Consider the following 12,392-nt stretch of genomic DNA (forward strand, 5'->3'; position numbering starts at 1 on the left):
CTCTTTACCTTTTGGCACCATAAACAAGAAGAGTTTGAGACATAGTTTGTATAAATATGAAAATTTATAAAATTGTTGGAAATAGGTTATTAAGTATATCCAAAAGCACTCCTTATGTCAAATGAGTTAATGATAAAAATGCTTAATTTAAAAAAAATTTTGCTTAGATGTGTTATTAATCCTTGAATTTATTAATCAACCAAGTCTTTGAAACTATTATTAAAAAAAAAAAAAACGAATGGGGCTGGGATGTGGTTCATTTTAGCATTCACAATGCTATAGTTCAGTGCCAGCAACTACATAACCTAATCCTAAAAGCATAACACACATTGCCTCAAAACCTTCAAGGTGGAAAAAGGGGGATCAATTCACTACTTGGTGATTTCAAGGCCAGTCTGAGCTACATGAGACACCACCTCAAAACAATATTAACTAAGAAACACTAAACTAAATTCTCATACTTAATTGTCGGTTCTGTTTCTTATCTCATGTTTTCAGTAGTTCAAAACTAGTCTACCAATAGATTGGACCTTTCCAAGTTTAACATCCTAATATGAGGCTACCTATTTTCTAGGTCTACTTTGCAAATAAAAAGTTAGTATATTAATTCAGTGGTTGAAACATTTTATAATGAACAAAGAAAATATACAAAAATCTTTCTTCTTATTACAGCTAAAAGGTAGATGAATTATTTTTCCCCAAATATACAACAGGTGGTATTCATTTAATTATTTGCATACCAAATATTGTATTTTATTTTGCACTGAATCGAAATTCTAAGGCGACACTTTAGATTTCTAAGAAACTTACCTAAATAAACATGCTAAGCTTTAAATCACATTGGTCGTTAAGGACCATTTTCTTTGCAACAGGGTTAAGAGGCCAGCGCCTACCTATTGCATATACCTCTACTGACATTTTGAGCATCCACTGCTATCTCAAAACGATGATGCCTACTTATTGTAAGAGACCAAATCATCCCGGAGAAATTGCGGGTTTGTTACAAAACAAGGAAAATGCTAATCGATGGTAATTCCTAATACAATCAACGTTGTTGCTGCGTGTCGAATGTGCTGGTGGCTTGGTAGATTCTTCATGGTCCCTAGGTCTCAATTCTTGGTTATAACAATACATTAATCAAGCATCAATGATGTAATAGCTATTATATTGAGTCCATCCACTTACCCTCAATAAGCCTATTTAAAAAACAAAAATGAAAGTGGGAAGCAGAAAAAAAATTTATTGAATGTGAATTGGAAAAAGGAACAAAAAGGAATATTGGGAAAAGGAACAAAGAGATACAATAAACACTCCCCCATGTTGGCCTTTGGAGTCCTAATGAAACATCCGTGGTCCCTGGGACTAAGGGGCAATCATTATCTGGGTTTTAACCTCCTCTTGTTAGAAGATGGTATGACATGTTACAACTGTTGAAAATCTTCTACAAGACAAGTTCCCCTCTCTCCTATTTCTTTGGGGTCCACTGCTTCAGCAGGCTGATACACCCAGACACAAATGTCTGGTGCCTGTCAGTGCTGGCTGGTGACACTATCTGCCAGCCTTTAGCTTTGGCTCCTAGTCTCTAGTGAGAACTTCACTCGGTATTTCAGTGTAATATTTAACACTCCCCATTCTAAGGCTGCCTTATCTCAGGCGATCCCAAGGAAAAGCACCACTTAACCCTTTTAGCGCTTCCCTCAACGTGGAGCTCGCTCTTATAAATTGCCATGCCTCTGGCTATAAAACTCTGACAGCCTAATAATGATAAAGATCGTTTGTCGATTCCAAGTCCGTACGCGAAGGGTGACACAGGGAAGGAACACCCAGGCTCTCTGCTTAGCCCAGCACAAATTAAACAGACGCTCGGAGCAGGTCTCGCGGGACCTTTGCCTCCGGCGGGATTTGGGCACTGAAAGTACAATGTCGCGAGAACGGAAACAGGAACTGTAAGGCAACCGTGACCTCCTAGCAGAACCCGGAAGTGTGGCGTTTCTCTTTGTTCTTGGGCGAACCCTGCGAAAGATCGGTAGTCTGCGAGCTCAGGCGGGAGCATGCTGACTCGGGTGAGGCCCTCGGGCGCGGTGCCTGGGACTGGAGCCGCGGAGAGCCGGGGCGGACCGGGATGGGGAGCCGTGCCGAACGCGTCCCTCGTGCTTCCGTCCGCCCGCGCTCCCTGGAGCCCGCGCCGGCCCTCGCGCCGGGATGCCGGTGCCTCTAGTTCTGCCAACCGGCTCGGCCCTCGGTGCGCGTGGGTGGATAAGTGAAGCAGTTGCTGCGAGTTCCAGGAAGTTACGGCGACGTTTGTTTCCATAAATAAACTTCATTTGGGAGTAATTTTACGTTCACGGAAACGCAGCCGTGGTGATTTATCTGCACAGTGGTACTTTAATAAAAAACAAACAAAAAAAAACCCAAAACTTTTATGCCTTCTGAAATTTTCTTAGCATAGATCCACCTTTAACCTGGGCCTTTCATTTGCGTAAATACCACATTGAAAAACGCCATTTTCATAAGTAGGTAGACTATCAATAATAAAATTTTGTCACAAGTGAGGTGGAGGTGTTGCTCCCAAGGCAGTAAGTAGTTCTTTAAAAACAGGAAGCCTCTCTCTTGGCCGAGTAGCTATTGGCAGTAGGTGACTGTCGCTGGAAGAGAATTAGTTTTCTTCCCACCCATTTCATTTATGTATTATTTTTAAAACGGACACGAAGTTGGGAGAGAACCGTACGCGGGTAGTAGTCTGAGAAGTTGGAGACGTGTGTGGGCATGGTTATTAATACATTGAATACGTAATGAAATGCTCAACGAATAAATACGGATGTAAACAAAAAAATTAAGGTCATGTTAATGTCAAATTTCAATAAATTTGTTAATATCACAATGTGTCGTTCGCAATTTTCTCTTACCATCGTAGCTGAATGCAAAATCAGACGGGAAGCTCGCAAAACAGCTATGCAGAGTTGTGTTGGACCAGTTTGACAAACAGTATTCCAAAGAACTTGGGGATTCCTGGAGTACAGTAAGGTTAGTGTAATTCATCTCTTGCTGTTTTTGACAGAATAGTGGGAGCTTGTGGTATACCTCTTTGATGAGAGCGGCACCATGCAGATAAAAATGTAGTATACACATTTTGGGAGGAAGGGTATGGTAAGAATACAGACAGGCGGATGGATCTCCGAGTTCAAGGCCAGCCTGGGCTATGAGAGCTAGTTCTGGGACAGGCTTCAAAGCTACGGAGAAACCCTGTCTCGGAAAAAAATAAAATAAAATAAAAAACAAAATAAAGGTGAAGGAATCAGCTAGCTGCTCTCTCCTGCTTGAACTGTAGGTACGGGCCACAAATGGGTTTCAAATCATGGAGAAAGGAAGTGATAGTAAAAATGAGCGCCCTCCTCCGAAGCAATTACTTTTATCTGTAAAAATGGAACTGCACTGCATTTTAAAATGGTGTCATAACAAAAGTCCTACCCTTGAAGAAATTTCACTTTCGGAAATTCGGAAAATAACAAATCCTCAAAGTCAGTCCTCCTTTATCTTAGCTAAAGTCATACTCTATTTGGCAGTCATAGTCACCGTTATGTCTGTATTTGGAACATATGGGCACATGGACAAGTCTAAATGTGTTTCTTAAAAATAAGCATATAATGCAGAAAAGTCTGCGGTGGGCCGTGTGATGCTATGGTTCAGTTGGTGAGGAGGGAAGGCTGGCGACCAGAAGGGTGACTCCATTGTAAGTTGTCCTCTGAGCTTCGTGCTCACTCATACTCCATGTCCCTGGAGTAAATTCAGTAATTTTTTTTAGAGACAAAAACATTATCTTGATCAGAATGATAGTGAATGGGGTTTTATATGGAGTGCCTGATATGTATATATGATACCCCCTGGATTACAAGAACCTTATACCCCTGTGTAGTTTATATGCAGTCTGTTCATGGGAGAAGTAAATGGGAGGGGCATGGGAAACATTCCAGAAACATGGAGCAAGAATGACGTATTTTATTTACTGATGTGTGTGGGTGCCTGTGAAAGACACTGGTGATTTTGGAATTAACTTGATAGAAGGAACCAGACAATAAGAGCTGGGCGGAGATTGCCCAGTATTGTGTGCAGTAAAGAGAACAATGTGGTATGACTGTAGATAGTCCTCAATTTAGCTCAGACAGCAACTTCTCAGGATTGTTTTAAAGTCTTAGATTAACTTAAGATTTCTTCTTTTCACAGAACAGTTTGAAGCATATTTCAAGACAGAAATTAAGTCTTATTAATAAAGATAATAAAATATGAAGTGGGTCCAAGGTGATTTTAGGATGGTTAGATATTTGGGAAACATAAATATAATTGGAAATGCAACAGTTATTTCAACAGTCCTGCATTTCATAGTGATCCTATCAAGAATGCATAGTGAAGTATATAGTGAATTCACGAGGTTTTTAGTATGGAAATATATTCACATGGACTACCTAAAGAACCACACCCCCTGCGTGACTATTGTATGCAAACAACACCTACCTGTGTCCTCCTGCGGAACAAACTTCAGGTTCGCTTTCAGTGTTTCTTCTGAAGCTATAGCATACAGCTGAAGTCATTTCTCTCGTTCATTCAGTTGGTCAGTAAGTAGAGGTGGGACTTTTGCCCAGTCTGTCTTAGTCGTGATTCCCCACTGCTGACAGTGCTGTCTCCTCCCGGGGATATAATTAGCATACTTGGGTGATAGAAAACAAAAAATATTGCGAGAAGTAGTTTGTCTAGAGACTTTTTAGTAACTTGGTTATTCGTACCCTGTAATGAGTTGATTTTCTACTTCGTGTACCCAGAAAGACATATAAATTACTATTTGACCCTGAACAAAATGAGCAATGAACCTCAAAGCCATTTAATTAGCTGTGCCTTCTGTTCCATCTCCCCTTTTGGTAGGATTTCATGGTAACTTAAGTTTTGCATAAACATGTACTAAATTTGCTTTCGGAAAATGAGAGCTTTCTTAGAAAGGCTGACCATGAAGGCAGCCTAGGAAGAGAACTGAATGACATGTTTGTTTGATAACTGTCTGCAAACATATGTCCTGTAAGGATTTTTCTTTCAGCATTGCCCTACCTCTCATCTAGAAAGTGATTGATGTTTCTCAGATTTCTGTAGCAATGGGTGTTCATACTTCAGCTTTTGCAGTACTTGCTTCCAGCTTGTTAATTTCAAGAAAGTCCCATTCCCAGTAGAGCTTTATTTAACCTTTCCTCCACGTGTTGTCTTCCTACACTCCGCACTTCCTTTTCAGATTCAGTGCATTACCTGCATTTTCCAGCAGTTACTCTTGCCCTCCTGCTCAGCATACTCGCATGCATGCTATTGTTCTCTTTAACCCTATGCTGCTCTCAGGATTGACTTACATTCCTCCTCTGGGGGCCTTACTGCCAGTCTTGTATCCTTACTCCATTAGACCCTTAGGATCTCTGTAATAAAGAAGAAAGGTTACTGGGAAGTACGTCTGGTGTTTTTTTCTCAGCTCATCTCTAAGCCCCTGATGTGTCCTACTACTGTCCTGATAGGTGTTGAGATGTGTTTCTGGGGCTTTGGGCCACACCTGCTAGTCTAGCCGTGTGATTTACAGAGGGTGTTCTAGACCACAGATAAAGGAACAACATCCCGGGGAGGTTGGTGACTAATTAAACTTGACTATAAGGACTGTCAGTTAGGTCTTCATGGCAGAATCTGCAAAACAGCTGGGTACCTAAGTTTCTGTGAGCACCCTTGGTTGGCAGGATTACCCCACATTGCTGCCAGGAAAAGCTAGACTTCTCTGAGCTACTGGAGCCAACAGAGTCCTGTGACTTGTCTCTTCCCATGATATATTTGAGCTTCAGTGCTCTTGCTGTGGTCCCTAATGCTCCTGATTGCGAGTACAGCCGTTTTCATTGTGTTCTATGAATTTTTGACTCTGGGTGTGACCTCTGGGATCCCTGAAGTTGTAGGTGTTGTGGAAACTACATAGTCTTGGCAACTCTATCTGTATATTCTCAGAGATCACTCCTTCCCATAGAGAAAGAGAAATTGGCTGCTGAGGGCTGTTGCCTCTCCCTAAGACATGTTTTTATTTGGATACACTTGAAGTTCTCTCTGTCATCGCTGTTTAGGTCTCTCTGGCATGTTGCTGTCTCCATCATCTTTTAACTTCTGTATTTGTTGGTGGCTTGCTTTAGCCTCCACTGTCACGGCAGTGTGTTCCAGGTAGCGCTCTCATCATTTTAAACTGACACCCGCCCTCTGAGGTACAGTTATTTCCACTCACCAATAGACGTGCAGAGGTCAAATTACTTGAGAAGGCATACATCCCATGTATTTGGAGAGAACTTGTGGATTATTCTTAACCACTCTTGTCAAGCTGCTTCTCAGAGCTGCCATGTTCTAGCATGTCACCCCACCCACAGGTTTGCCTTCACCATGTGCAAAATGATAGGAGCAAAGAGGCTCTTTTGTGCCTTTGGTACTTGATATGATGTCCCCTCTGCCAGGTATACCGTGCCTTCCTTCTACTAGTTAGGAGTGTGGGTTCAAAGCTCTCAGCATCTTGTAGCATATCACTTAGATGAGTTATTGAAAATCACTGCACATTGTCCTGATCTGTAAGACAAGCAAAATAGTATCTATTCCGTTGTTGTTGTTGTTATTATTATTATTATTATTATTATTGGTTTTTCAAGACAGAGTTTCTCTGTTGCTTTGGAGCCTGTCTTGGAACTAGCTCTTGTAGACCAGGCTAGTCTCAAACTCACAGAGATCCACCTGCCTCTGCCTCCGGAGTGCTGGGATTAAAGGCGTGTGCCTCCACCGCCCGACTTATTCCATTGTTATTTAAGAGAGGAAATGAATTCTCATAAATATATACACTATTGGTTCTCAATCTTCTGAATGCTGTGACTCCTTAATACAGTTCCTCATGTTGTGATGATCCCCTCATCTCTGAAGTTATTTCTGTTGCTGTTTCTACTGTTATGAATCATAGTGTGTAAGTATCTGTGTTTACCTGTGGTCTTAGACAACTCCTAGGAAGCATTGCCAGGAAAAGGTGAGAAGCCTTTAGCTCCTTGTTAAAACCACTGAAAAAATAAAGACGAAGATGAAATGCCTTGGAAACAACTTAAGTGTGTTTCCATGTGGCCTGTATTTTCTGAGCCCAGCCTTTAAAGTGATCTAGTGAGCACCCTCTAGTGGACAGTAAGAACATTAGTACTGTGTTCAAGTTAAAGTTTTATTTATTGTCTTTTAAAGTCACTTTACATAAGATTTAAACATTCAGTTTTATATTGTGACTATATAATAGCATATGGCCAAAGCGTAGTGTTCATTTAGAGCATGAATAAAGAAATCTTAGCAAGACGACAACGATGACTTGGCATGTTGTATAAGCATAAGAAATGTGAATCAAAGACTTTCGTAGGCATAGACAGTCATAGCAGGTTTTAGCAGTCTCTGAGCCCCTTCAGAAGAGCGCCGTCCCGTCTACCTAAACCAGTACTTCCCAACGTGCCTTTCTCTGGTTCTCCTACCAGAAAAAAAAAAAAAAAAACTGCAACAAAGCAGAATCTACATTTATGCTGTGTACACTTACAAAGAGAGCCATGCTTTATTTACCCTGACTTCCATACCATACAGTCAGGATTTTCTCTCCTTTCTTCTTCTTCTTCTTCTTCTTCTTCTTCTTCTTCTTCTTCTTCTTCTTCTTCTTCTTCTTCTTCTTCTTCTTCTTCTTCTTCTTCTTCTTCTTCTTCTTCTTCTTCCTCCTCCTCCTCCTCCTCCTCCTCCTCCTCCTCCTCCTCCTCCTCCTCCTCCTCTTCTTCTTCTTCTTTTTAGAAAATTATGTTTTAGATTTACTTAGTTTGTTTTATGTGTATGAGTATTTTTGCTTGCATGGCTGTATATGTGTACCGTGTGAGTGCTTAGTGTTTCAGGTCAGAAGAGGTTATCAGATCACTGGAAATGGAATTACAGGTGGTTGGGAGCCACCATTTGGATGCGAGGAACCAAACCTCTATAAGAACAACAAATGCTTAATCTCTGAGCTATTTATCCAAGCTCTATCAAGCATCTCTCTAGGGTAAAAAAATCCACATATGCTCAAGGCATGGGATGTCAACATCAGGACTTAGAAAGTAAATGGAAAATTGTTTGACAGCTGAGATGTTTTCCAGGGCTTGATTTCAACAAAACTAAGCAGCTGCAATTGACAGCTCATTAAAATATTTTTGGTGATGGATCAGTAGCAATTTTGGAGACATAATTCAGAAGAATTCAAGGAGGGAAACTTGGCAAGTGTATTTAATTTTACAAAACATTCCATTTTTAACTGACCTAAGTGGGAACCTTTTCTGCTTTATAAAAATCCAAAATAGGTATAAAATTGATCTTGAACCCTGGATCATTCTAGCAAAAAGGAAAAAAAAAATAAGCATCTATAGATATGTGGAAACAAAAGCTTATTTGTTGACAGAGGTTTCTGTCCTCCCTGGTTCCGTAATCGTTCAGTCCCATAGAAACACACAGAGGTCCACGTTAATTATAAACTCGTTGGCCTAGACGCTTAGGCTTTTCTTATTTAACTAATTCTTACATCTCTTGTCTATGTTAGCCATGTGGCTTGGTCACTTATATCAGTGAGGTGCTCTCGTCTTACGTGCTCTGTGTGATGACTACAGACAGAATTCTCCTGTGCTTGTTGTCCTGCCTCTACTTCCTGCCTGGCTACTGGCCAATCAGCATTTTATGAAAATACAAGTGACAGAGTACAGACCATTGTTCCACAGCACTTATTTCACTAAGATACCAGCTTCCTATCAGACTTACTTATAGTTAATAAATATCAGATTTTCAGCAAATTTGCACTGGTTATTGACAATAAAATCTAGAAATTACTATTTTTACACTTATATTTAAAACCACAAGGAAAGCAAACATTATACTACATGCAAAGTGTGTATGTGAATGGGCATGCCACCAACGTGTAGATAAAATTGTGAATAAAAATGGATTAAAAGCTGGGCATGGAGGCACATGCCTTTAATACCAGCACTCATGAGACAGAGGCAGGTGGATCTCTGTGAGTCTGAGGTAAGCCTGGTGGTCCACATAGAAAGTTTCTAGGACAGGTAGGCAGGCCAGGGCTACACAGAGAAACCCTGTCTCAAAAAAAAAAAAAAAAAAAAAAAAAAAAAAAAAAAAAAAAAACTAAAAACTAAAAACCTAAAAAAAGAATAAAAAGGATTTGAAGCATAAAATATAATGGAAAAGTTAAAGAAAGGAATAATGTATTTCTACTTATTGAAGAATCATTAATATGAGCTCTAAATGAACAGTGACAGGTGTCAAATCCAATATAGTCATGTTTCCCTGGGTATATTTATGCTTTGGTTTTTGAAACAGGGTCTTGCATATATTAAGTATGCATAATAGGTTTCATTATGACAGTTCCATACATGTACATAATATATTTTGACTATATTCATAACCTCTGTTACCTTCTCTTGTTCCCATTCCACTCGTGACACTTCTACTTTCTTTCTTTCTTTTTATTTATTTATTTTTTTGTTTGTTTTTTGAGACAGGGTTTCTCTGTAGCTTTGTAGCCTGTCCTGAAACTAGCTCTTGTAGACAGGCCGGCCTCAGACTCACAAAGATCTGCTTGCCTCTGCCTCCCAAGTGCTGGAATTAAAGGCATGTGCCACCAATGCCTGGCTCTACTTTCATGTCTTATATGTATGTTTGTGTGTGTGTGTACAAGTGTCTGAGTGTGTGACCTAATAAATATCATTAGGGTTATCGGTTGGGGCACGGGTTACAACTTGCAGAAGCTTGGGCAGCATACCAGTGGCTCCAGCAATGAAGAAAATCTTTCTCTCTCTCTCTCTCTCTCTCTCTCTCTCTCTCTCTCTCTCTCTCTCTCTCTCTCTCTCACACACACACACACACACACACACACCATTAGCTGTGTATAAGTCTTCATGAGTCTCTTCCCCTTCTATAACAAGGCGCTGACTGGTTCAATCTTGTGTAAATCTGTTGCATGGAATTACTCTTCTGTGAGTCCAAGAACACAACAGCTATCTCATGCCAGGAAGTCAGCAATCCACACCTATACCCATCTTTCTTCTTCTGCTTCTTCCAAAATGTTCCTTGAGCCCTGGGAAGACTGTGATACAATTGTGTCATTTACAGCCTGAAATTCAGCAGTCACTTATTCTTAGTACTCTGGCCAGGAATCAACATTCACTGTTGACCACTGAAAAAAACTAAGCTCTGACCAAAGCTGGTAACAGCACTGGGTGGGGGAGATAGATCCGTGGGTAAAAGTGCTCGCTAAGCAGGCCTGACTGTAGCTCAGATCCACTGAGTGCTACAGCACACACCTATAATCTCAGTAGTCCTAGAGCAAGACAGGAGGTGGAGGAGGAATTGCCTGAAAGCCGGAGGGCTGGTTAGCCTGAGCTACTAAGTACAGCCGCAGTAACAAGGGAGACCCTGCCTCAGGTAAGGTGGGAGGTGGGTAAGTGCTGACCCCAAGAAGTTGTCCACAGGGGCACTGAGGTGTATAGGCACCTGCACTTTTGCTTGTACATGCATGCCCACACACAGGTAAGTGAGTAAGTCACCAGCTGTCCTAAAATGAAACAAAAATAGCAGGCCCTATCCTGCTGATTCGGTAACTCCAAACAGGGTCTAGAGTCAAAGTAAGTAAACTAGATGCACCGCCCATAGTAAGCAAGAGGCAGTGAAAGGCAAAAGCAGTCCACAATTCATGTGTAATTGAATTTCACGTGGCAGGCATGCGTCACAGGTGTTACATTTCAATCCAGCCATTTCTCACATAAGCAACTTCAGAGGGAGCAGTAACTGGAATTTATTTAATTGACCATGGTTAATGAGGCTTCCAAATAACTCAGCCAGAAAGGTCAGCTAGGAAATAAATGAACTGTTTCCTGCTGCATTGTCTGTTGGTTGATGGGAGCTTGGGATTGTTGGAAGACCTAATGGTGGATGGAATACAGAAGGTCTGGCTACATATCAATCCTTGGGAGGTTTTCACATCCTTGGCTCTACATCATCTGAACCTTGTGTCACCTGATTAATTCTATTACTGAAGAGTTGACCAAAGTTGGCTTTGCAAATCCCTTATTCTTGTTGGAGAAGAGCTTAGTGCTTATTCCTTCAAATATATTATTTTTATGACATTACTTTTCCCTGAGTCACTCCCTGACCTTAAATTTTGTAACTAAAGAAAACCTTTTGTGCAAATACTGACAGATTAAAAACTATTTTCCTGGATTTTATTTTATTTAAAAAGTATTGTTTTAATTTATGTGCGTGAGTATGAGCCTGCACATGTGTATCTCACCATGTGTGTTCAGAAGCCTGCACGGCTAGATAGCGGCATTGTATCCCCAAGAATGGAGCTATAGACAGTTGTGAGTTTCCATGTGGGTGTTGAGAAATGAATGTGGATCTTCTCCAAGACTGGTAGGCAGTTGTAACCACTACTAAGCCATCTCTCCATGCCCAACAAAACTGCTCTGTGGCAGGTGCAAAGTTATGTAAATTCTAGGCAAGCCACTTTTGGAGGGCAAGACTTCAGTGGGTATGGAAGCAGAGGTAAGTAGAGCATTTCTCTATGGTCTGCAGTTTAAAAACCACAGAACACGTGGTGTGTGTGTGGGGGGGGGAATTTGGTGCATTGCATGTGACTATGTGGTTGCTCTTGCCTGTGTGGTTGTGTGTATCTGAGTACATGCATGCAAAGGTCAGAGCAGAACTTCAAGCGTCTTCGTCTATTGCATTTTGCTCTAAAGCCTTCAGTAGAGTCTGCCACTGAACTCGAAGCTTGCCCTTGACTGGTAGGGACTCAATGTCTGACCTCTCAATGTTGGGGTTACAGGCACACAACGCCAAGTTATAGCACAGGTTATAGCCATGCCTGACTTTGTACCTAGCTGCAAGTATCCTCAGTTTGTAAAGAAAGTTCTCTTACCCTCTGCTTTCTTCCCAATCTTTTTTCCATTCCAAATACATTAATCAAAATTAATATTAAAACAGAGTGTATTAATTAATTAATTAATTAAATTATATTTTTAAGTAAAGTCAGGCTGGCCACATCATGACCTTATGAGGCAAAAGGAAAAGCTGGGAAGACCCATCCTGTATTAGGTTTTTGGGTTGCTAGGCCAGTAGCTATGGAAATGATGGAAAGTGGTAGGTTTATTTTGCTCATGCATTGAGAAGTGTTAGTTCATGATGGGTGGGGAGAGCAAAGTGGAAAAAGCCATTCACAGGGCCTGGATAGAGGTAAGGGAATAGGAGGGGCTGAGGCAAAATCTACCTTCCCAGGCCCCATCCCAGTGATCCGTACCTCC

General features: G+C 41.0%; 1 protein-coding gene across 3 annotated transcripts in view; it reads left to right on the forward strand.

Annotated features, from left to right (window-relative positions):
- The first annotated feature begins 1,909 nt into the window (after positions 1–1,909).
- Nsun3 (NOP2/Sun RNA methyltransferase 3) overlaps positions 1,910–12,392 on the forward strand; it is a 48,026-nt gene continuing 37,543 nt past the window's right edge. The window contains exons 1-2 of one of the 3 annotated variants that reach the window (XM_050149025.1): positions 1,910–2,063; positions 2,915–3,024. In XM_050149025.1, the coding sequence (XP_050004982.1) occupies positions 2,052–2,063; positions 2,915–3,024 (122 nt within the window). In that variant the 5' untranslated portion in view covers positions 1,910–2,051. The remainder of the gene's footprint in view (positions 2,064–2,914; positions 3,025–12,392) is intronic. The other 2 variants (XM_050149024.1, XM_050149023.1) reach the window with 2 other exon arrangements.

The sequence above is a fragment of the Alexandromys fortis genome, unplaced genomic scaffold (assembly GCF_014885135.2).
Source record: "Alexandromys fortis isolate MF-2015 unplaced genomic scaffold, M_Fortis_MF-2015_v1.1 scaffold_4, whole genome shotgun sequence".
Classification (NCBI taxonomy): Eukaryota; Metazoa; Chordata; class Mammalia; order Rodentia; family Cricetidae; genus Alexandromys; species Alexandromys fortis.